Source organism: Maylandia zebra, linkage group LG5 (assembly GCF_041146795.1).
Source record: "Maylandia zebra isolate NMK-2024a linkage group LG5, Mzebra_GT3a, whole genome shotgun sequence".
Taxonomy (NCBI): domain Eukaryota; kingdom Metazoa; phylum Chordata; class Actinopteri; order Cichliformes; family Cichlidae; genus Maylandia; species Maylandia zebra.
Window position 1 is genome coordinate 13,461,907 of NC_135171.1, and position 23,919 is coordinate 13,485,825.

A 23,919-nucleotide genomic window follows, 5' to 3' on the forward strand; every position below is an offset into this window, starting at 1 on the left:
AGACTGCTCCTCCGGCTCTGAACACACAAAGGAAGCAGCAGAGCCAAACAGAAGCACGCACGCACACTTCTCATGGTCAGGACTGTCTGCAAGCAGAGAATCAGCTCCATATTACACAACTGTGACAGTGCAAGACTTCAGTGAGTGATCGCATGGAAAGACAACAACATATCCAACTGATGTACAAAAATAAAAATAGCTTTTTATTTCTTCAGCAATAAAAAGATGATGAAACACAAAATTCTTTAATACAGTTCTTTGCAAATCATTTTAGATCATCTGAATATTTAGTTTCTTAACCTTTCAATCATCCATACATTTGATCCTCCTGTTATAGTCTGCAGTATTCTCTGATTCATGCATAGATAAATCTTTGCAAACCTCGTCAAGAGCCAGCCAAAATCAATACTTACTCAGTCACCAATATCAAAAGTTGGTAACTTGACAAAAAGGCACTTCTCCCTCCTCTGTGTTAAAGACAGCAGCTCTTTTTATGCTCAGATGTCCTGTAATCTTGTATTTTCTGTCTCACAGCTTCTGCTTCTTCACCGGAGGAGCAATGTGCACCAAACACGGTCGGATGTTGAACTGGACTTGACGATGAGCCGCTCGTCCTTTGCTTCGTCTTCAACCACTTTAATCCTCGCCGTGACACTGCCCCTTCCCCTTCCCCTCTCTGTTTATCGTTTACATCTCTACACCCCATCGCCCTCCCCTCATTTCATCTCATTTCCTTTGCACTCAGTGCTATCTTATTCTTTCTAAAAATAACACAATAGTAATCACAATAGCTTGCTTGGAGTGACTTGAAAAGTTGCCCCAATTTGGAGTCAAAGCACAGCCCACCTCCACGTCCATTCAGAAGTTAAGCATGGAGACGCTGCGAGAAAACAGTAATTGTTGGGTGTTGAAATGTCCCATAAATTGTTCATCTTTTCATCATGCTTGTTAGTTTATGTTTTGGAAATCATCCGTGCAGACTGAGTGAACATCAAACATGACAGTGATAAGAACACTGTGGGAGACATGCCCATTTTGGTCTAATTTAACTGAATGTATTTAAGGAGTTTGAAACATTAAGGTGGTTGGGAGCTGGTTTAGATTTACTGACAACAGTGTGAGTGAGTCTGTTCTGTAACATGCATTAGCTGGAAATCACAGCAACTAAATAAGACATGAGGTGAGTGAGGTGAATTTTTTTTTGTGTGTCTTTGTTAATACCAATTAACAACACAGAATAAAAGTTTTTCACTGGCTGCCAGTTTTGAAACTTGTTCTTTGACTAATGTCAGTCTTTTCGATCTGACCCTCTGCATGACAGCCCCTCCTTGACGTGTTTTTACGCCTATGCCCCAGGAAAAAAAACATTGACTCTTAGAGGAACATGCTGTGAGAACACATCTTTCTTCCTTTCTACAGAGCACAGAGGAGAAGAGGTGAGTATAAAGAGGTTAGAAGGAGAAGTGACTGCAGATAAAGCCCCGTGGAGAAGAACAAGGAGGAAAAGTCTTACAGGGCCAGGAGGGCAACTCAACAAGACGAAGCCTATCTCATTTCCTGAGTCACCTCCATTCGGGCCCATCAAAGAACTTACTCTCATCCGACTAATGATATATTACGAGTGCAGCCAGATTACGATTGCTGGGTCCTTGAGGGCCTCAGGCTTACGAGCCGTTTCAGTTACCCACAGGTCACAGTAATGTCACACAGCAACAAACAGATGTACTGAGTTGTACCAGCAGCATTATTCAACATGACACGGAGCAGCACATGAACCTCAGACGATGTCATCTGTGTGATTCAAGATAAAACATACGTCATAGCAGGTCCTACTTGCCCATTCAACTGACTAATGACGTAGGCTGTTTACAATGAGCCTGATGCGTATCAGAGAGCACTTTATTCTCCGACTGTTCGCCCCGCTTAATATTCATGAAATGTTTAAGTTCTAAAGACGTTGTTAATAAAACGCAGCAATTGGCAGCAGTAAGGACAGGCTATTAGAAGACAATTGCAAATACTTATTCACTGTGGCAAAACTGAAGTAGGCAAACTGCGCTTTGGCCACAGCCACAATTTAAACGTCAAGACAAAGATCACAGATTAACCCAACATATCATCTGAAGTCTGAGCACAGATAATACAAATGGCACGTCTGGTTTAGGACAACAACATGAATGATAATGTGTTCATTAATGTATACAATTTTTTCAGAAAAGTAAAAAGTGCGATGTTTACAACACTACAAAAACTGTGACAATTTAAGTTCCAGCAAAAACTTTAGATTTAAAAGTGAAGGTAGTCTAGTAACCACATCATCAGTGCTTTAAAAGTCCAAGAACCTCCAGACAGAAATATTAGCCCCCACACAGCTCTTCCAAACAAACTAGTTTTATTTTGAATGCTTACATTATTTTACTTTACAAAATCTGCCAGGGGCAAAATTATTGGGCCACCCAATGCTAATTGATAATTGTGAATCCTTTTTGATGGATTAAAGCTTGCAGTCATTTGTTGTGAATTTCAACAAGTCTCAAACATGCCTCCTGAGTAATCTCAGCTCATTCTTCTTTAGCCAATCTGTCAAGCTGCTCTAGATTTGATGGTCTTCTCGGACTTTGCTCTTCTGTTCACCTCACAGATTTTCAATGGGATTCAAATGAGGTCAGTCAATAACTTTCACTTTGGTCTTCTTCAGGAGCATGTTTTGGGTCGTTATTGTGTTGGAAAACAAAGCACTGACCAGACTAGTTTTGTTGCTTACAGCTTGATATTTTCTTCAAAATCTTCACATATTCTTCTTTCTCCACATCCACAGCATAATACTCCCAACTCCTGTGTTTCACTGTGGGGACGGTGTTCTTTGGGTTGTAGCCGCTCCTTTTTTCTCCAAACATGAGCAGCATCTTTATGGTCAAAAAGCTGTAGCTTCATCTCATCTGTTCTTGTCCTTAGTATGCTTCAGTCTGACTTCAAGGTGTCTCTTCTGCACGAATAGTTTTCTCTTGCTAACCTCACAATCCATTCCTGTGCAGTCCTAGTCTTGTTCTGTGGCGCACTCTTTGTTTTTATACTGTGTATAAATTGGAAGATAACCCTCAGCTTTAACCTGATTTTATAAGTTTCAAGTATCGCAAAGTTAAAGTGCATCATTGCACAGCAGTGGTTTGTGCTTTGGCTCAATTAAAGTTTTTCCTTCTGCTGAAAAATCTTATGCGGAAACACAATTGATGCTTTCTAAAGGAAACTACTGTGTTTAGAAATGTTATGTTGAAAAGCCCTTGCTGTGTTTAAAAAGTACTTTTTCCTTAGTGGTCTGATATTACAAACCTATGTTTTAAAAACATTGTGAGGTGTGAATGCGACTCACAGTAAGACCAGGTTAGCTCTTTGCTTATATTGTGCACACGCGTACTGTTTACATTCATATTCAACATTTCTGTATTTACATAATTTAATCATTAAGAAATCCTTTTGTATGACTAACAAAGGGACACAAGACAAATATTTTACAGTTTTTTTTTTAATTTTTGTTGGAATGAGAGCTTCTGTTATGTACAATAGTGGACAGAAACAAATGTTACAGAAATTATAAATATACTCTTGCTCCATCTGGTGATATTCAGTACTGACCATATTATGTCACACTGATAATTATTCAATGTTCAAGTCAGCCCTCTGTTCCCTTTATAAATCAGTATAAGGTGAGCAGTACCTGTGCAGTACAATCAATATGTAACCAGAACGCAATTTAAAGACAAAATATGCAGATTGGCTGCCCCCTGATGGCTACTGTTAATGAGCTGGTTGGACAAAAACGGGAAGCAGAGGTTGGATGGCTGCCTTTGCTGACACACCAACATGTGGAGAATCCACTGTTTACTCTCGCAGAGATAAGGGGAGGAAGGTGAAGTAAGGGTGAGGAAGAAGAGACACATAACTAATCATCTTAGAACCTCAGCCAGTACATGGCACTGCGCATTCTGTTGTAGTCCGGTAACTGCTCAATGGGGCCTGGTGGAGAGAAGGAGGGACAGGTTACAGAAAATAGTTGCAGCATGAGCTGCATCCTTGCTGTGAAGAGACTAAAAGTACAGCAGAACTCACCGACAGCAGCCACAGCAGGACACTTATCGTAAATGTATTTGCAGCAGATGTCACGCACCATCTTGGGGGTCACAGCCTGAAAGGAAAGATTTAGAGTTAAAACGCTCATCCGGGAGAGACTACAGGACTAAGCCAAATCTGAGAAGGTACTGTATGATGCTGTGAAGACACAGAACATCGTGATCTTTTTGTCCTTTAGAGTAAACTTACATCAATCCGAGCATCCCACTCTGCTATAGGAATACGCCGGCCGTAGTTCAAAATGTGTCTGCCAATGTCATCACAGATTGGTGTTGTTCCTAGAAGGTAAACAGGAGTGTCAACTTATAATTCATGAGAGTGGTGTGTCCGAGTTCATAAAAAGAGAACGTTTTCATTCTTTTTTTCTGTGATTAAAACATACTGTACTGTGTGAGACTTTCAGGGATGCAGTGCACACAGTATCATCAGGTAGTGTCATTGCTCTCAAATTCATTCTGCTGCACATGTTCAGCTCAAAAACGTTTTAGGACTTTACTTTTTTGAAAGGAGCTTATGAAAAAGATCTAAAAATTCCAGGTTTTCAACGGTGTGCAAAAACTATATGCACATGTATAATCCATTACAGATATTACGTACCATTGAGCTGTCCAACCAGGCTAGCCTTCAGAGCATTCCTGCCTCTGGCGACATCACTCTCTGTCACTGTGGTGCACAGATTCATCCTGCAGGGAGCAAAATATGAAGGAATTAAACCTTTAGCAACAAACCACAGACTCTAATGTTCCCGTTGCATCTCTCTGTCCGTGAACCATTACTGACCAGGCATTCTGGGACCAGTGCATCATGTCGTCGATGTTGTTCTTATCGGCCACAAAGTAAATGCCCAGCAGGCCAGTGTCGCTGTAAGAGGAGTGGAAGGCCTGGAAGCTGTGACAGAGGTTATCCTCCACCGCCAGGCGAGCCAGGCGGCTGCTCAGGTGCTGAAAAAGAGAAGAAAAAGGAATATGTTATTATATTTCTTCATAACTAAAGAAGAAACCAAGAGTCAAGTTTTTCCAGTTGAAGTGATTCGTGTATTCAATAGCTGACACTCACAATATAATTACAGTATTACTAAAAAAAAAGTACTCTTTTTTGTTTACATTTTAATCACTTTCTTGTCAGACATAACAAAGACTTGTTCATCTCAGCAAGATCCTCCTTTCTGAGTTTAAATCTCAAATCTGATATACTATACACTGTGGCAGCAACACTTTTACCTGAGAACAAATAAAGCTTAAAAGATAAAGAACCAGCATGATGATGTCATGTTTGTGGACATTTCAATACTACAGTTACACTTTCATCGTTGCCGTCTGTTCTACACTGTACATTTTAAAAAATAAATAACATTTCCAACCTTTCCACCACCGTAGGTAAGGTCATAGCTGCCGATGATGGCGTTGGCCACCATAAGAGGCACGATGTCTGGACTAGCAGCACTAGCACCCTCCACGGCGATGGCAATGTGTGCCAAGGGAAAAGCATCGTCACGCATACGGACCTGAGGAGAGGAAGAAGACCATTTACCATAATTTTGAATGTCCCCACGTCTCATTCTAAACAAGAACCAGGTTTTTGAAATCTTTATAAACACAAATACTGAAGAAAAAAAAAATGAAGATGCAGTTTTTATTTGTTTTTTTAATTAACACATCTCACCTCACTGCCAGTAAACCGGCAGGGTGATAACACAGGGACAGCATCTCCCTCGTACTCAAAAGACACTCCACTGAAGTGAGACTTGGCCAAACCAACCAGCTCGTCGTGGCTCACACCTGTAGAGGAAACACACCAGATAAGCATCAAGGCTTTCAAGGAAATGTAGAGCATTACAATGCACCATAATGCGTCCTAACAGCGTAAGAGGAAGAACACCTACCTCCAGCAGCAGCGAGCACCATGCGAGGAGCTTTATAGTGGCTGTTGATGTAATCCACTAAATCCTGGCGGGTCAGATTCCTGTGAGCATTGTATAAAAGATTAGTCATTTTTTTACATAAAGGTGTAAATTGTGTGATTTTTTTGCTGTGTTAGTTAAAGAATTATAACAACTATCATTAGAGCTGTGCCATATCATATTGTCTGCAATAATACCAGTATAAATTTATATGCAGTATAAAAATTATTGCGATAGCAAACAGGTGACAATTTATTAGCTCCAAAAAAAAAAGAAAGAAAAAAAAAAAAAAAAAGTACAATATAAGCATATTTCCCTCATTGCTGGATTTTTCAAAAATGGCAATTTTGATTTTCGTGAAGGTTTCGGGAATCATCGAGTGACACCACTGACTAGCAAGTCGGTGGCAAACAGTCTGATGTCACATTTTCAGCTCGCCTAAGATCACTTGGAACATCAGCCAAGTAGGTAGTAAAAATAGTACCTGGTATCAGGTAGTACCACCTAAATGGAAAACCCTAAAAACTAAGTCAAGCTATACTGAGCCAACTCGAATAGCCCGAGTAGTCTTTCCCCTGACAGCTGTTCTAAGACATAATAATAATAATCTAGAGATATTCATGAGCAGGCAGCTCCTCCCACCTGGCACTGCTGGAGGGGCCCAGCACACTGTGTCCCAGAGCAGTCCCCTGGAAGGCTGTGGCATGCAGCAGGTCCAGGCAAACTTCCTGCAGGTTGCTCTCAACTTCCTCCAACTCACGCAGGACCACGCTCCGCTGCTGCTCGATTTCAGCCTCGTTAAGGGAGCAGCTCTGCACGACTTCTGACAGCAGCTCAACAGCTGGAAAACACAGATGTTGTTCACAACTAAGAGGAGAAATGCACATACTAGGTGCTAAGAAACAATGAAAGTTGGAATTTCTTCCCTTCATAGTAGAGAACCAAGTATAAATGACTGATTTATTGTTATATTCTCATTAAATAGTTTATCTCACTGTGATGTCTTGGCGATCACTGTATTATTAAAACTAGAGAAGAATCTGTGTTTTTTTTTTTTTTTTGCCTCTCACCTTTAGGCAGGTCTTTGGTCAGGGTCTTCATATAGTATGCAGTGTGCTCCCGGGAGGTGTAGGCGCTCAAGTGAGCACCCATAGACTCCACCTGCTGCTCAAGGGCTGTTTGTGGGTGCTTCTTGGTTCCCTGCAAAGAAGACAAAACACATTTACTGAAGGGGGGGATGTAATTGCAACCTCTGTCATTTTGGATATATAAATTCTACTTTAACAAATAGCCCTGTAGGATAGCAAAGGTCATGAAGTTTACCTTGAAAGCCATGTGCTCCAGGAAAAAGCCTGCTCCATTATTCTTCTCACTCTCGTAGCGACTGCCTGCACCGATCCACAGTCCAACCTGTGACAAAGAAGAGATGGCATGTGCTGAATAAATATGCTGAGGTTTACATGAGTAAAAGTGTCTATCGTGTGCTTAAACAACTCCAACTTATAGCATTATTTATGACGTGTTCTTACAGTGCATGTAGCATGTCCAGTCTCCTCAGACGCAACCCTCAAACCATTGTCCAGTGTAGTAAGACGGGTTTCAGGGGCTCCTGACAGACTCTGGGCATAGCTTACTGAGGCCTGTCCACGCCTCAAGGACAGCAGGATGGGCTGGAGAAGTTACAGATGCAAAACATTAAAACAATAAATTTTAAAATAGGACTCTGGAGAACCACTTTTATATTTTATTATACTACATAACATCCCAATATAAGAACATTTGGTGTACCATCCCAATGATCTATCTGCAAGTTCAAAAGGACTCTCCTGCTAGCGGTGGCTTTTAATTAAAATGATCCATTTTGTTCTGTGTTTACAACTGATTACCTGGGAGGAAAGCATGTTTTTTCTGACTTTGTATGCGCTAATAGGTAATAAATATCAGTTCATTAGCACAATCTTTATCACCTGCAGAATGAGTGATCAAAAAAAGAAAGGCTAACCCCAAATCCCTCTAGAGCAGTGTCTTTTTAAGACGGTACAGCTGTAATGACATGTCAGGGGCTGTCACTAGTAAACAGAACTGTACTGTTATTACAAAATCTGGTAAAATCTTGAATTTATGCTACAAGTATAACCCAACCTGGGTGTTATTACGACGTTTTCATGTTATTTTCGAGTTGACGTATTCGTTCTTATCCGGCTCTTCAGCCGCATCAACAACAGTAGTCATGTGTCTTTCCAAAGTCGCTACACTATCGGTGCTAGCCTCACTTGTCTTTGAGGGCAAGTGAGGACAAATAGCAAATGTTACCTCGTCAATGACCAAATTTAAGTAAAACGACAATAAGACTGCTTGAAAGATCTTTAATGAAGTGGACAAAGTGCTTTAGGTAGCTGTTACAATATGTATTGATTCATAAGCCGATTGACCTTGCATTCAGTGATAGCTAACTAATGCTAACCGGTTACAGACTCTCCATAGCTGTACAGCGAATAGCACAGCTAGCTAGCTTCCTGGCTAGCACGTACCAGAACACTTTTAGTGTTGCGGAACATTCCGCCAATATATTCCACATTTTTTAACAAAGTATTCTGTACGACCTTTAAAGAGATACTTACTCTGTGGGTTTTGGCAAGGGCTCGACCCACAGTGCTCCCCACTCGGCATACGGACGCAGCCATTTCTTCGTACGGTTACAGAAGGCAGTCTCGGCTGTTCGGTTGGTGCTAGATTGGATCTGTCGAAGGGACGACGCCGTGATTGGTTCTTACAGTGTGATGCAGGCGCCAGCACCTCTGCTATTATTGGTTTAGACTTCGTTAGCCGAAGGAAAGCAGCCAATCACAACACAATAGAGTTCCCCGCTGATCCAATCTAGTACAACCTAGGCGCGCTCATGTGTCTTCTTCGCGTGGACTTCCCTTACAGTACCGTTGAGCTGTGCATGATCGCCGCCACCTGTTCACTGTCGTTACTGACAGCTTCTCCATTCTGTTTACGGTATCTTCTGTTTGAGGAATTCATTAGCGAGTCTCAATGTCAGCGATATTAAATAATACTAAGCCTCATTAGCTTTTTGCATTTTACTCCATCTCTGTTAGAAAGAGATTTCCGGTGAGAGTGTAGTGATCTCCGTTTTTCACAAAAGCAATCCCAGTTCTTTCAGTCTATCTCCTCCTGATCGCTGTTGGTATATTTTAACCCCTCATACTTCTTTTCTGACCTTTTCATGATTATTTTGGGCTTTCTATATATAAAACTGTAATTAATGCAAAATCACCACTAAAATGAAATCGTTTATCTAGTTTCCACAATGTTATCTTATTAGATGTTACACATCTCTTCTGTTGTCAGACATTGTTGAGTTACCATCATAGGGTGAGAGAAAGAAGACGAGGAGGTGGCAGAAACCCACAGTTGGTGTTTTTGAGCTACATCCTTTAATGGTAGCTTAGGAAGAGACTTTACTTTTTCTGCTGAGGGACTCTTGTCTTTGATGGGGAACGGTGTTTTGGCACTGCACAGCTGGAGGACTTCAGGGGAGGAAGCGAGTAGGGGCATTTAACTCTGAATCCCTCAACACGTACTGTTGTACACATACTGAGGAACTTTCACAGCTGCCTAAAGATGAAAAATGACATCTGAAGTACTCCATCATTGTCTCCATTTAAATATACATAAAGCATAACGAAGGGAAAGCTGTTCCTGACCTTTTTATATATGAGCTGGAAGTCTCCTGTGTTTGCTGTGCGCTTAACTCTCCGATCCAGAACAACTCGTAAAGTGTCCTCCTGCACTGCAGCACAGAGATGGGCTGTCACAGGGGTTGATGGAGCCATGGTGGGACTAGAATTGATTTCTAACAACCACGGATGCAAGTCACGATCTGAAAAATGAACATGTTATAACATGTTAGCTGTTGATAATTATTCTGTTCTTATAACAGTAAAAATATTTAAATGTTATTTAAATGAAATGAATGCAGAGAGTGTAATGTGAAATACAGTGTGTCATGTATGGCGGGCCCATTGTACCTAGCATGAAATCAGCACCATAGAGCTCAAATGTGTTTTTGCGTGACTCTACCAGATCCTGTGCTGTCTGTAACGCATAGATGAGAGCTCTCTTCATTCATGGGACGACTACAGTATCCCACTGAGCTTCCCGGTCCTTGGTGCACAGAAATGTCTTGAACTGGTCAACCGACCACATATTGTCTACTGGAATGCTTCCGTGCCGCTGTAGCAAGGGCCTCAAGCTCTTCTGAATGGAGTTATTACACAAGTGCATGGAGCTTAAAAAATAAAAGACAAAATTGTTATTGGACAGAGGTAGAGTTTGTTAGGCTAGGATATAGAAGAGTGTTACAGGAGACACAAACTCAGGACATGCTTGTATATCAGCAGGTCATTTTGACTATGTCTACATGTCTAAGTACACTGAGTTGCTGCCATGTGATTGACTGATTGCATATTTGCATTAATGAGAAGTCAAACAAGTGGACCTAACAAATTGGCCGGTAAATATAGTTAACCAAATCCCACATGAGTTGCAACCTAGTTGGAACTATTTGAAGTTTGCAACAGCTTAATCCCTCCTGACAAAACTCATATAATTTCTTCATATATTTCTAATACACAAATTCCGAGGATTCCCACATTTCCTCCCCCTCAGCTCAATGGAAGCACTTACAGACTGTGCACTGTGGCTTTCTATTTGTTTGAAGTATGCGGAGGCAGATGTTAGAATTTGACTATACCCAGAGGAGAAAGTTAACAACTATTCAAATGATGCACAGATGGAAAATCAAATTTCCCGCCAAAAATGGCATGCAAAATAATGTTGCCCCTGTGCGGCCTTTCACTTCCTGTTTTTCTATTTTAATGTCAAACTGGTTTCATGTCTTCCCCTTCCTCTCATTTTCACCTCTTATGTTATTCATCTGACCTGTCCATTGAATCTAGCGTGTAAAGGCTGTGTGGAAAAGCGTAAGTAGCACTTTTTGTAGAACCACACGGTCAGAGGATTCCAGTCGGTGACCAGAAACCACTGGCGCACATCAAACTTGGTGTCATGGATAAGGAAGGGGCGCTCCAGGTACTTCTGTACCACCCATTTGTTTTCCTTGATAAGTTTTGGATCACCCTTCACCAGGTCGAGGATCTGGTCAAGACGATTAGCACATTTGATCCCTAGAAAGAAAGTAAAACAGATCAACCATGACTTTGTCAGACAATCTGGGAAAGGCCTGATTGTGCGTGGCCTTTCACCTCTGCCTCTGGACTTTGCTCCAGGTTTGATGATCCAGATGTTATGGATGCCTTCTATCTCCAGCTGGGGATTGACTATCTTCATCCTCTGCAGCATAGCCTTGCAGTGGATCACTAAATAATCACTGCTATCAATCTCTGCTCCACCACTGAGCAAGGAAGCACACAACAGAGTTGTACTTGACTGAGAAGAGCATGTTGGTCTGCTAAAGCCTCTGGATAATTCTCTAACACGCACATGGTGATGCATACTCACTGCACAACTAGATAGTAACTGTCTAAAAACTCTGCCCACTCCTGTGCGGGTGTTTGCTGTGTTTCCAAGTTAGTGTCTATGTCACTGTGCTCCAGACTCTGCAGAAAGTCCTCGCAAACTTTGAGTGCCTTGTTGATCGTTTGGGAAATATTCACTGGGCTAGACTGCCGTTTGCTTTGTTTCTTCTTACCTGAAGGAAAGAACGAAAAACACAGATCGCTCTCTCTTTTTTTCTTTGAACAGAGTAATATACACTTATGTGAGAAAAGGTCATACCCTTAACAGCTTGTATGGTGTGACTTATTCTCTCTCCCTGAACATATTGGTCCTTCTCCACAATGTACTTCAGAAGACTGGTGCACGCAGTCCTCCTGTAGTCATCTGCACAGAGATCAGAGATGTCATGGTGTGCGGGGCAAGCCGTGTGGTGTTGTGAGAAAAGGACCCAAGATGCAGGCACTGGCTGAGATGCGAGTGAGCTTTATTTACAGAAGGTGAAAGCAAACAAAAGCGAGGACAGAACTAAGACATAACCTAAACTGGGGCAACTAATAAACAAACCTGAAACGATAACATGCAGGGAGAAACATGGGATGAGAAGCAGAGAGAGATGCAGAGAACACCAACTAACGGACGGACCGGCAACCAGCAAAGGCAACCCCACACTATAAATATATACACAGAGGAACACAAAATGGCAAACCGAAGGGAGGCACAGCTGATCCTAATTAACAAGACGAGACACAGACCTTCAAAGTAAAACTGGAACCATCGAAAGAACTGCAGACACCGACTCAGGGACATGAAAGAGAGCATAGAGAGAGCACACCGACACATAACCAGACACACAAGGAGGCATGGGAAGAAAACCTCTCAGCTAGAATATATAATCAATAATAATAATGATAATATTAATAAACACAAAACGGTGGGTCACCGACCCAGCACCATGACAAGAGATGAGTAAAGCAGAAATAAAAACTGAAAAAATAAAAAAAACATTACAAAGAGGTACAGTACAAGAGGTCAAGCTTGAAAAGACATAAAAGGAGATCTAACCAATGAAGGCATGCCTCTCATCTAGTGCTGCTAGTCTGTAACAGCGGGGGAAGAATGTGTCTGGGTCAGCCGAATCAAACCAATGTAGTTTCCTCAGATTCAAACACAAGCCTGTCTGTAACGGGAAAGAGAAGTAATGATGGGGGGCACAGAGTTGGATCCTAAGGCTGTCTGAAATAACAACTGCAAATAAATGTACCTTGGTGGTCAAGTTGCCTGCCTTTGAAAAATGATTAGTTATCTGTTCCTTATGCAGGTTTTTTGTGTTGATGGCCTTTCTGCGGTTTGTCCAGTAGAAGTAAACCATTTCATTCCACACCAGGCGAGACTACAGAAATGAGCAGAGGAAAGAGATGAGATCTGAATCTGGGATTGGCTGTAATTTTAATCAGTTTAACCAAGGTTAACAATGTATACTTCCTCAACATGAAAAGCTGGTCTTACCATGACATTGTGAAGTCTGTCAGCATCTTTTTCTTTTTCAGCATCATTTGAGTTGTCTGAAAAGAAGAACCAAATGTTGATAAAATGATGGTGTGTGCAGAGATACCCACGATTAGTCTTCTGAGTCAGCCACGCTTCTAGCTCACCATCATCTCTATCACTACACACAGCATAATTCGAGTCGGTTCTGTTCCTACTGCTCTGATGGCGACGCACTCGGCGCTTAGAGTAGACCATACACCGCTCAACCCAGCCTCTAGCCCTCAGCCCTTCCCTGATAACAGGATACCTGCCCTGGATCGAGAACACCTTATGCATCTGAGAGGACAGAGAGCAGACAAACAAACAGTGGCTTCGCAATCCTGAAAACACATGAACGCTTTGAACACATTCAGGAGTGCAGGATTACCTTGACAGCTTTGTCTACGACAACCCTGGCTTCTCTCAGTCTATCCAGGTCAAGAGCAGGCAGGCTGACAAAATTGCGGCAGACCTCAGGATGGGTAGCTGGCATGCACAACCATATAAACAATCACATTCCAGTCATTGAAAAGAATATATTGACTGCATTTATTGGCTGGACAATAATCCTAATATAAGATAACCTTTATTAGTCCCAGAGGTGGGGAATTACTATTGTTACAGCAGCAGAGTCGACCGGAGGGCTAAATAGATGCACCACAACCTAAAAACAATAACACTATGCAAAATATGTAACATAAAATATATATGAATAAATGTTTAAAAAAATTACAACACTAAGAGCCAATTTAGAATCTCCAGCTGACCTAATGGTTGCCTGAGGAAGTTGGAGAACCCATGCAGACACAGGGAGAACATGTACCTTACATGTAGAAATCCCCCCAGGACCTTCACACCAACGTGCTGCTCATATTGCTCAGTTATGTAAACATGTACTTCTTTTTCTTTGTTTTTATTTTAGCCTAGGTTTTACCATATCAAGATATTTGTTTGGGCACATTGCATTTTACTGAGCTACATGCCATTTACTTATTTAAGCTATTTGTTAATTTTTTGTTTTAAATCTTCATTTTAACTGATGTAGCATTGATTTTCCCAACTTTGGGAAAATGATTCACTAAGCTGATTTCTGAGATGCAGAGTGAATCTACTTGTTTGCAGGTTGCTTTTGGCTTCCTCTTGGTCGTCTTTCTGTATCCCAGCATTCTCCATCTCGAACAAGCCTCTGATTCCCCCGTGTAACACAAAGAGTATCCCATGCAACTATCATATCAACTATTAAACTATCATGCAAGCTGGGGGAGGGGAGGGTGGGGTGGGGGGGACCCCAATGCATAAAGGACACTAAACACAAGTGTTGTTGGCACATGATAGGTACAGCATAACAAAGACTAGGGTAGTAATACCAGAGGCTAAAGGCTTAGTATCTTAAGTGAAGACCAAGGAACAAGCTCATGAAACTTTAATGCATAGTTTTGGCATTCAAACACTTAGCCACCTGTCCTGAGTGTGACCTCATGATTAATTCTGCATTTGTGATCTACAAGCCATGTCTGTGAAGAAAGAGGCCAAGTTGTCTTGAGGTGTGAAAACATACTGTTCATGTTTCAGTTCAACAATAATGGCTTCCTCTGAAAGAATTTCCTCTATTAAAGTTATAATCTGTACATTTAACAATAAAATGGGGTAATAAAATTTAAATAAATGTAAGGATTACTGGCACAAAACCTGGGAATCAACTGGGGAGCATTAGTTGATATTGATGGAGCCAGAAAGAAAATACAACCCAGTGATTTCCAGTTGCATTTGCCTGCTCCTTGGAAAGTTCAGACAGAGGCAGCATTTGCTTTTATAGTTTTGTATCTCTCACCGCTCTCTGGGCATGGAGCACAGTGTCCAGCTGTGGTCTGGTGTCCCTCTTGGTCCATGTGGACAGACCGATGAGACTCCATACTGACATCAGCTCTCATTCCTCAGGAGGATCATTGTGCTCTGCTTCATAGTTACACACAAAACGGGGACACGGTTTAATGCAGGGGTGGGCAATTAATTTGATACACCTGATACACCTGTCAGGTTTGTGTCTAATGCCCCTGCAGGGTGTGATATGTCCTTCAGTTACCTTTTGAACGGAAGGCCAGAAGTGGAGCCATAGATTTACACATATCAGTCTAGACACTAACAAGATTGTCTTGTCATTGCAGCGTAGCTAACCACAGTAAACTCACAAGCTGCTCCAATAAAACATGTCACCATCGCGTTTCTCCTCTCACCTGCTGAGACCCACAGGTGTCAGGAGCGCATGCTGAGCCTGAACCGTTACCTGTTTACTGTTGCCTTGGCAACTCGTGGAAAGCCGCTAACATTTCCGTCTTTATCTATTTGCGATGTGAGCAATATTTAGGCGTTAACATTAGCTACTCCGCTTGGTTAGTGTGTTGATGGAAATCGCTTAACATTTTACGTTTATGCCAAATATTATTTTATGGAATGCAATATATGTTTAATTCTTCATTTTCATTCTTTGTTATTATTAATTTTTACATTTTACCTGTTGCACTGTCATAAATATTTTCAGTGGTCTTAATTGCACAGTTGTATTGGTACTTTTTTGGTGGCACAAAGAAGAGCTAGGTACTTATTTATAATTAAACATTGTAGCTATCATATAATATAATATAATATTTGAATAATTATTTTATTTTTTTATTTTATTCTGGTTGTTCAGTGATGACACGACGAATCCTACTTCCGGGTCTAAAGTAGTCTGCGTTTAATATGGCTTTTGTGTTGTTAACATGTTTAATGTTATGTATTTTCTTCTATTTGATCTCAAAAAGCTCCTAAAACAGTCAGTGATCACTGTTGACCTCCCTCGGCTTTTATTACCGCTAATCATTTATTTAAGCTCAGTTTTTAAAACCTTAGGATGTAACTACAGCCCAGCCCATGCAGCAGTATATGAATGACTAACTTCGTATTGTGGATGGATTATCTCAGTTGTTCTCCTGGCTGAAGTTTGGTCCTTTTACAGCATCCTGCCGAGTGGAAAAAAAAGTTAGCTTGTTTATATTATGCTAACATAGCTGTGTCGCTAGCGGTCACGTAGCACATCATTATATACTGCTGTTTAGTTTTCTGTCTTCATTTATGCTGGAAGTGATAACAGAGCTGTACGTTTTAATTTGTTTCCAAAACCCCGCAGTCAGGACATGCTATATTGTATTTAGATAGAAGCTAGCGAGCTAACTCCCTGCTAACTTCTAACTCCGTTAAATGTCATAAATTCCGTTTTCATGGATGCCTGGATGTTAAACTCAATTGTTACACCTGGTAGAGCAGATCGCTGATCATTTTATTAAAGATGAAAGACTTTAGACAGTTTTTCAACTCTCAGTAATGCCACAGTGATCGTTTGATATATGGACCTGCAGCGGAATTTAGACCCAGACACGGCTAGTGACGTCAGACTGAACAACCGGATAAAATATTCTCCGTACGGCCGCCATCTTGGCTCTGGCTAGATGGAAGCAGAGCCGGTGTACGTCACGGCGTGTACATCCGCGCCCCCTTCACGGCTCTTGCCCAGGCAAATACCCGCCCTATATTCAAAAATACACCGAACTCTAAACCTCACCTCGGACACAAACTCAGAGGTTAAGAGTGGCTCAGATACAGTAAGTACAGCTTTTTCATGCACGTCAAATATACCACAACATTGGGAAAGTGGTGGGGCAAGTAGTCCTAAATAGTGTCAGCGGCTCTAGAGCTATGTTTTGGTCGATAAAAAGTCAGGCTAACATGCTAACACGATACCTTTAATGTCGTTCTCAGGTGTTGGAAAAGTTCTGCTTCGTCTCATTTAAAATGTGTGGAAGAACAGCATGCACCCTTGCTCCTGACGAGCTGAAACGAGCCTGCTCTTACAGAAACCGAAGGGGGCAGAGGAGACAGCCCCGCTGGAGGGATGGAGACGCGGACAACTATCGACCCTCCTACAATAAGAACCCGCAGTCCATGAGTCCCGTCCTGCTGTCACAGAGGCATTTTGACAAGGTAATTATAACGTATTAAGAAGCTAACATGTCAACTGTTTGTTATAGCTTAACTTATATTGGGGAAGCGCCCGAGGAAGGTGGAAGATGTGACGTTTTTAAGTGAAGTGGGGCTTTTGGTAGAGGACCCCAGGTGAAGTCAGTCACTGTCTAACCTCGTAATAAAACCTTATATATTTTATTACAGTTATAGAACTTAAAAACGTGATGTTAACATTTGCTAATGTATTTCTTGTGTCTGTTGACCGACTATGTATTAAATATTACAGGCTTCAAAAACATATTCTGTCCTTCTGGGTTTTTTTCATTGAATATTGTGTCCGTCTTTTGTCTTCAGGATGCTCCTGTGGATAAGTGTGTGTTGGCCTCAATGCGGTGGGGTCTGGTACCCTCATGGTTTAAGGAGAGTGACCCCAGCAAGATGCAATACAGTACCAGCAATTGCCGCAGTGAGAATATATTGCAGAAGAAGTCCTACAAGGTGCTTTACCTAGTAGCAAGCGATGTTACATTTCCTGTGCATCACGTGTTGCTTTACTTGTCGGTTTTTGTTACATAGGAGTGTCTTAACCATTTTACCATCTCCCTGTAGGACCCTATGTTGAAAGGACAGCGCTGTGTCATTCTAGCTGATGGTTTCTATGAGTGGCAAAAGGTTGAAAAAGGCAAGCAGCCTTTCTTCATCTACTTCCCTCAGACTCAGTCAGGACCCAGCCAGGAGAAAAGAAAGAACTCAGACTCTGAGTCAGTGCGCCCTCCAGCCAAAGCCTCCTCTGGTTTGATGAAGGTTTGCTTTGGGTTTTCTGTTGCAATATAAGCTCCACAAACATTTTTTTCATCTACTTCAAAAGTAGAGAGAATGCAGCTTAGGCGGATATTAAGTTTCCTGTGTGGGAGATGAGCCAAGATAAAAATGTGCATGTGTCCACCAGGTGTTTCTGTTGCATTGTTGAAATCCCCATTATACTCTGTATTTAACAGGGAGGAGAAGCTGCAGGTGAGTGGACAGGATGGAGGTTGCTAACTATGGCAGGAGTGTTTGACTGCTGGACACCACCTGGAGGTGGAGAACCCCTTTACTCATATAGTGTAATAACTGTGAATGCTTCCCCAAATCTGCAAAGCATCCATGATAGGTAAGAATCCCAGACCAGGAAACATGCTCTTAATTCGTGCTGTGTAAAATCATAAATCATTGTGACTGCTTTTTAGGATGCCAGCGATCCTTGATGGGGAGGAAGAGGTTAGGCAATGGCTGGATTTTGGGGAGGTGAAGTCTCTAGAAGCTCTCAAACTGCTCCAGTCAAAAAATATTTTGACTTTTCACCCCGTCTCTTCGTTTGTCAACAACACGCGCAACAACTCTCCAGAATGCCTCCAACCAGTGGATCTCAACAGCAAAAAGGTATCAGATATAATGATGTGGTTGGGAATTTTAGCCATTTTGTACTAACAAGAGCGGTTACAGCTGAGAAATTTGACTCTTTCACTCATAGGAACCCAAGTCCACAGCAAGCAGTAAGATGATGGCAAGCTGGCTGTCGAGCAGTTCACCTTCAAAGAGGAAGGAGTCCCACACAAGTGAAAGTAAAGAAGAGCAAGCAAGCAAGCCACAGAATCAGCGCAAGTCTGCAGGAGGACTTCAGCAGTGGCTTCAGGGAACCAACAAGAAACCAAGAACAAAGTAAATACATGAACTGAAAACTCGACAGTGTTTGAAAGACCATTCATGCCTTACTTGTTGTACTCTGCTGCTGTACAATTGTATAAGAAAAAGTTTAAACTTTTAAGAAAATTTAACTTGTACTTATGAATACTTTAAATGTAATTCATTGTTCTACAACAATTTAAGAGTTCATCAATAAATGTCAGACACAATAATGCAAGGTTTTTTTTTATTACCCTTATTACTTGAAACAATGTAAATGCTATGCATTATCATATTAATAATATAATAATGATGAATGCCAACACTCCCCCCCACATTTGTCCTTCAGAGTTACAGTATGTATGTCATCTTGTTTCAAAGTTTTAAAATAATACGAACAGACAGTTAAAGATCTGATCAGTTAAAAGAAATGTCAAGCACTTGAATCGTATGCCAACACGAGCATCTGGCAGAGTCAGATATGGAGATTTACAACACAACTTTATGTTTTCCCCACACAATGATTGAGAGGTCTGCAAATATACAAAGTTGCAACAGTTGACAATAAAAAGAAATGTACTAGCTAATAGTACTGGGTTATGAATGACAATTTGTACTCGAGAAAAATCTCTCCTCTAGGACTATCTGGTAGACTGACATGCTGTCTTGATTTGGTTCATGTCAAATGTTCTATCTGGAATTTTACAACCTTCATTTCCCCAGCAGAGGAACAGCACTTGGACGCAGGAACTGAGTCTGTATTCACACAATGTTCTCCACCTGAGCTACAATTGTGTTTATTGTGGCTCCAAAATGAGATGTTTCAGTAAGTTTTCAGTTACCGAAGATGAAAGCAAAAAAGAATCTGTACACACTTGTCTAATGGACTTGTTATCGATCTGCATTTCCAATTCTATACCAATTACTAAGAATCAGCAGGCAGTATGATGATATCATCTACACTTTTACACAGTATCCCTGTTTAAGTGTCAGAATTATGTTTTTTAAAGATTTTTATGAGGTCAAGTGAAACCACATTAACAAGTGTTTCAGAGTGAAACTAACATAAGCCACAACACAAATGAGTAAGAAGGGGGAGCAGTGTTTCTACTATTCATGCAGCAGCAGTGGGCTGTGAAAGTAAGAAAACCACTAAAAAAAAAAAAAAGAAGTTTAAATTAAATTAGAAATACAAATAACTAAAGAAGTAATGCTTTGATTTCCCACTTGGACATATTCAAATAAAAACTGTTACAACCAAAACTGGGACTGAAAGCATTGATAAACATAGAACTCCAAGTGAGATCAGCCCATACCACCACTGCCATGAAAAAGTATGAGAAAACACTGGGAAGTCATAGGCTTAATACAAATAAATGTTGTATTGTTCCCTCGAGGTGTTCTTTGGGCTAGGAAATTTAGATTTTTATAGAAAATGTGTACTTTGTATACATAAGGAGGTGAGTGCAGCATGTTTGTGTATACTAGTATTCTCAATAAGTGGGATGCTGCTTGTATGTTGGGCAATAGGGAATAACATAGTGAGCCATGGGAAAGAGGATATATAGACAAGGCAAGACAGGGTAGTGAGGGCATGACAACCCTCTGAAGATCTTCAGAGTCCTCAGCAGCTGCAGGTCTCTGCTGACGGCTTGGCTCGCTCGTTTCTGTCCAGTTTAATTGGCTCAGGGAACTCGTTGTACAACTCCACCTCGGTCTCCTGAAATCAAACAAGGTAACAGAGTCTGTGTGCAGCTCTACAGCTCAGTCTCCATGAAGTTGTGTGTCTAAAACTGCCCAACAGCTTTCCTGCTGACATCACCTTACCTGTTTAAGAGCATTGCGTGCAATAGTTTGGAAGGCCTGCTCCACATTGATTGCTTCCTTGGCGCTGGTTTCAAAATATGGGATGTTGTTCTTGCTCTGGCACCAAGCTTGTGCTCGCTTGGTTGTTACCTGAAACACAAAGAAGATGGTGAGGTTAAAAACATCTGGCAAAACACAAGTTATTCTTGTTTCATTAAGCCATTCGTATGACAAATTACCAACACCTGTCACACATTTTCGATAAAAGATGATGCATCACTTACATGATGTAACACGTCTGACACAGTTACATTTGAACACACCTGTCTGTTTTCCAAGTCGATCTTGTTGCCCAGCACCACAAAGGGGAAGTTTTCAGGGTCTCGTGGGCTGGCCTGAATCAAGAACTCGTCCCTCCAGCTGTCTAGGGTCTTGAAGGTATTGGGTGCAGTGACGTCAAACACCAGGACGCAGCAGTCTGCTCCACGGTAGAATGCCACACCTAAAGACTGGAACCTCTCCTGACCTGCTGTGTCCCAAATCTAAGAGACAAGAATCTTTATGCTTACAGGCCCCAAATAAACAGAAATTTAAAAAAAACAAACAAAAAAAACCCAACAACACTGGTTTGTATGGTTGAAATTAACCACATCTAACTTTTACCCCTAATTTGAGTTTCTCACTTTTTTTTGTAGTTTTTAAGAAATAAAAATGAGAAAAAAGTATAACTAGTTTAATAGCCTTTGCAGGTCAGACGGTCACCTACATTGTCCAGTTTCAAAACTCATCTTAAAACGCATTTATACTTCCTGGCTTTTGACCCAGCATGAGACATTGATCTTAGTTGTTTTAACTGATTTATAGTTGCCTATTTTTACTTCTTTTTTATTGTTTTCAATGTACTTATTCATTTTTGTGTATAGCGCTTTGTGTCCGCTGCAGCTGTTTATAAAGTGCTTTATCAACAAAGTTGCCATGGTACATAAGACTTAACATTTCCATTCAGTTTTTCAGTATTCTTGTGAGCATATTTTGGCAGTACCTGCATTGTGACAAGTCTGTCATCCACCATTACTTCTTTTGTCAGGAAATCAGCGCCTATTGTGGCTTTGTACTGGTTGCTGAACTTCTTATTCACATATTGATTCATCAACGAGGTCTTCCCAACTCTAGAACAAAAATTGCAGAACAATATTTAACACACATGAAGGGAAGAAACAAACGAAACAAAATCACCACAATGAACTCATTTGTAAAGCTTATAAATCCTACTTATTCCTACTGGTGTCTAATTTGAAGTGAGCCATTATTCAGACCCCTTTAGCATTGAAGCAGCTGCTCAGCATCACTTACCCTGAGTCTCCAAGGATGATGACTTTGAGTAATACTTTCTTCCTCGACGTCATTGTGCCACAGCCGCGAAGACAACAAACTTTATTAGAAGAGAAGAGAAGTAAGCACTAGAAAAGCTTAAATGAGACAAACGAGACTAAGACTAAGTGCACCAACTGCTCCTGTACTTGTCTTTTCTTCACTTTGGTAACAAAGAAAACGGCTACACTGTACCACGAGGCTCAAAATATAACAATGCAATGTTGAGGCCGTTGATCTGAGCTGACATTTGGTTCTTTTTGTTATGCTGTAAAGTATTCATTTTGTTCTATTTATATATTTCATATACACCATTCAATGGAATAAACTACATTGTTTCATTTTGAAGCAACCATTCTTGGAGGTTTATAAAAACAAACGTCAAAAGAAATGGAAGCATGCCCAGTTACTCCAAAATGGGTATGAATTCATTTTGATGATGTCTTCTCTGAAATATGCATTTATCCAAATACAAGGCAGGTATTGCACACCGTTTAGCTTCACAATTTAATTCATAAGTCTTAATAAACAGTTCCCGTTTGTTAAATTTGAGGAAATGGGACAATGTATTATAGTTGTCAGCCATTTTCTATTCTCCCCCCCCCACCCCCCTCAAATGTAGTACATCCTCCTCTCATTGTTTAATCTCTGTTAAGGGGTGACACAAAATCCAAGAGCTGCAATAAACATCCCAGACCCTGCTGATCACAAGTCTAGTTCGTTTGTTTGTATGTGTATAACTAAAATCCAGATGTCAAATATCCTCATCCTTTGTGCCTGCTCAAGACATCACTGAGCATTTCCGACTTGGACCGAGTGTGCTACGTACTAATAACTACCTTTCACTGCTGTAGTGACCAAAGTCCAAACTCAATTACAGAAAGGCTTTATCAGTCCAATCGGGATTTTTTTTTTTTTTTTTATCTTGGAGACAACATTACTGAAAGAAGGTACAGAGCCTAATCACAGATTATGCTGTGTTTCACAGATCACCCCATTATGAGAACAAGTAACCACGGCTCGAGGCAAAACTAGCATAGCGCTATGCGGCTCTCATAATCTGTGCCCCATGACACTGTGTCAGCGACTGATCACATGGTTAAAACACAGGACCAACGGAACCATGACTTGGCAAGCATGTTGAGCATAATAAGTACTTTAGCTGGCCTCGGTGCACCAAGGGGTAGGATCCATCGATAAGGACTCAACTGTAAATCCGGCTAACTATAGTTATTTTCACTTTATACATTGTAAAACAATGTTGCACTTGCATTGAAGCAAACTGTCGTGAAGACTTTGAACGTATTTGCAAGGGGCTAGCTAGTCAGAAAAAAATTACATTTAAAACACTAAACGCTACATAGTTAATTGAGTAAATCCAACAAAAGGGTGAAGCTTGAAAACACTGTCATTAATAAATACAACATAATTTCAAAACAATGGGGGTTGGAGCGTTTTTCCTTTTCTTTTTTGGACAGTGTCGACTAGCTACCACATCTGTGACACTTCTGATTTTTTGCTAACGTTTCGTTAGCTACGCAAGCCTGATTGACCAATTTAAAACTTAGATAACGACATCTATACTCTTATCATATGCTATCACTAAAATAAACAATCAAAGTCACCACAAACCAACCTGGGCAGTGGTCCTTCAACAAACAGATGTCAAAAGTGGACTTTTCCTTTGCTTCGTCTGGAAGGCTAACGCACAGGCTAGCGAGCAAGCTAACGGCTCCTCCAAATGTCTGGCGTAACAAAACAACACGTACACAGCGTCGACAGCTAATTTATTTCTGACAACGAGCCCCTCAAATGACCCTTTTTATCGAAATCAATACTGCCAGTGCCGAAGTTTAACTCCCTTCGTCTAACGATTTTGTAAAATGCTCTTGTCCAGTTCCCGTTGACGCTCGCTTTTCCTGTCGAGCTAGCGTGCTAGCTTTTAGCGGAGCTATGTTCACTTCCTCCAAAACAAGAACCGTCATGAGCGCTGACGT

The 23,919-nt window shown here is 41.0% G+C and overlaps 4 protein-coding genes across 5 annotated transcripts; 1 reads left to right on the top strand and 3 right to left on the bottom strand.

Annotated features, from left to right (window-relative positions):
• Positions 1-3,507: 3,507 nt before the first annotated feature.
• Positions 3,508-8,870, bottom strand: uqcrc1 (ubiquinol-cytochrome c reductase core protein 1). The gene is made up of 13 exons (XM_004545334.4): positions 8,650-8,870; positions 7,558-7,698; positions 7,352-7,438; positions 7,099-7,228; positions 6,671-6,869; positions 6,011-6,090; positions 5,791-5,906; positions 5,489-5,632; positions 4,909-5,069; positions 4,726-4,811; positions 4,318-4,406; positions 4,108-4,183; positions 3,508-4,014 (listed from the first exon to the last, which is right to left on the bottom strand). Exons 1-13 carry the CDS (start codon positions 8,710-8,712, stop codon positions 3,950-3,952), a joined length of 1,437 nt encoding a protein of 478 aa, XP_004545391.1. The 5' UTR covers positions 8,713-8,870; the 3' UTR covers positions 3,508-3,949.
• A 582-nt stretch (positions 8,871-9,452) lies between these two features.
• Positions 9,453-15,529, bottom strand: LOC101465051 (tubulin monoglycylase TTLL3). Its single transcript, XM_076883799.1, is given in 15 exon segments — positions 9,453-9,652; positions 9,742-9,917; positions 10,066-10,325; positions 10,979-11,001; positions 11,003-11,223; positions 11,302-11,450; positions 11,558-11,747; positions 11,834-11,938; positions 12,617-12,731; positions 12,816-12,944; positions 13,061-13,116; positions 13,207-13,378; positions 13,470-13,567; positions 14,913-15,037; positions 15,165-15,529. Coding segments are annotated over 14 exon segments (1,839 nt in total). The 5' UTR covers positions 15,013-15,037; positions 15,165-15,529; the 3' UTR covers positions 9,453-9,607.
• Positions 15,530-15,658: 129 nt separating this feature from the next.
• On the top strand, positions 15,659-18,978 carry hmces (5-hydroxymethylcytosine binding, ES cell specific). Of its 2 annotated transcripts, XM_012917527.4 has the most exons (8): positions 15,659-15,676; positions 16,567-16,719; positions 16,877-17,098; positions 17,435-17,578; positions 17,690-17,884; positions 18,079-18,233; positions 18,310-18,502; positions 18,594-18,978. In XM_012917527.4, the coding sequence occupies exons 2-8, from the start codon at positions 16,567-16,569 to the stop codon at positions 18,783-18,785; spliced, it is 1,254 nt and encodes a 417-aa protein (XP_012772981.2). In that variant the 5' UTR covers positions 15,659-15,676; the 3' UTR covers positions 18,786-18,978. The 2 variants fall into 2 exon arrangements, with proteins under 2 accessions (XP_012772981.2, XP_004545386.2); XM_004545329.6 differs by lacking the exon at positions 15,659-15,676 and having other exon boundaries at positions 16,517-16,719.
• On the bottom strand, positions 18,976-23,897 carry rab7a (RAB7a, member RAS oncogene family). The gene is made up of 6 exons (XM_004545333.5): positions 23,559-23,897; positions 21,905-21,983; positions 21,594-21,720; positions 20,875-21,093; positions 20,573-20,701; positions 18,976-20,465 (listed from the first exon to the last, which is right to left on the bottom strand). Exons 2-6 carry the CDS (start codon positions 21,955-21,957, stop codon positions 20,370-20,372), a joined length of 624 nt encoding a protein of 207 aa, XP_004545390.1. The 5' UTR covers positions 21,958-21,983; positions 23,559-23,897; the 3' UTR covers positions 18,976-20,369.
• Positions 23,898-23,919: the final 22 nt, after the last annotated feature.

Bases quoted from the DNA above. Each gene is read 5' to 3' on its own strand.
- uqcrc1 (XM_004545334.4), bottom strand. From the start codon at position 8,712: ATGGCTGCGTCCGTATGCCGAGTGGGGAGCACTGTGGGTCGAGCCCTT. The intron at 7,699-8,649 runs GTAAGTATCTCT...TAACTTCTCCAG, and splicing joins CCCTTGCCAAAACCCACAGA to CCCATCCTGCTGTCCTTGAG. The intron at 4,407-4,725 runs GTACGTAATATC...TTTACCTTCTAG, and splicing joins CCTGGTTGGACAGCTCAATG to GAACAACACCAATCTGTGAT.
- hmces (XM_012917527.4), top strand. From the start codon at position 16,567: ATGGAAGCAGAGCCGGTGTACGTCACGGCGTGTACATCCGCGCCCCCT. The intron at 17,099-17,434 runs GTAATTATAACG...TTTTGTCTTCAG, and splicing joins CACAGAGGCATTTTGACAAG to GATGCTCCTGTGGATAAGTG. The intron at 18,234-18,309 runs GTAAGAATCCCA...ACTGCTTTTTAG, and splicing joins CTGCAAAGCATCCATGATAG to GATGCCAGCGATCCTTGATG.
- rab7a (XM_004545333.5), bottom strand. From the start codon at position 21,957: ATGACGTCGAGGAAGAAAGTATTACTCAAAGTCATCATCCTTGGAGAC. The intron at 21,721-21,904 runs GTAAGTGATGCT...TTTTTGTTCTAG, and splicing joins ATCATCCTTGGAGACTCAGG to AGTTGGGAAGACCTCGTTGA. The intron at 20,702-20,874 runs GTGTGTTCAAAT...TTTGTGTTTCAG, and splicing joins TCGACTTGGAAAACAGACAG to GTAACAACCAAGCGAGCACA.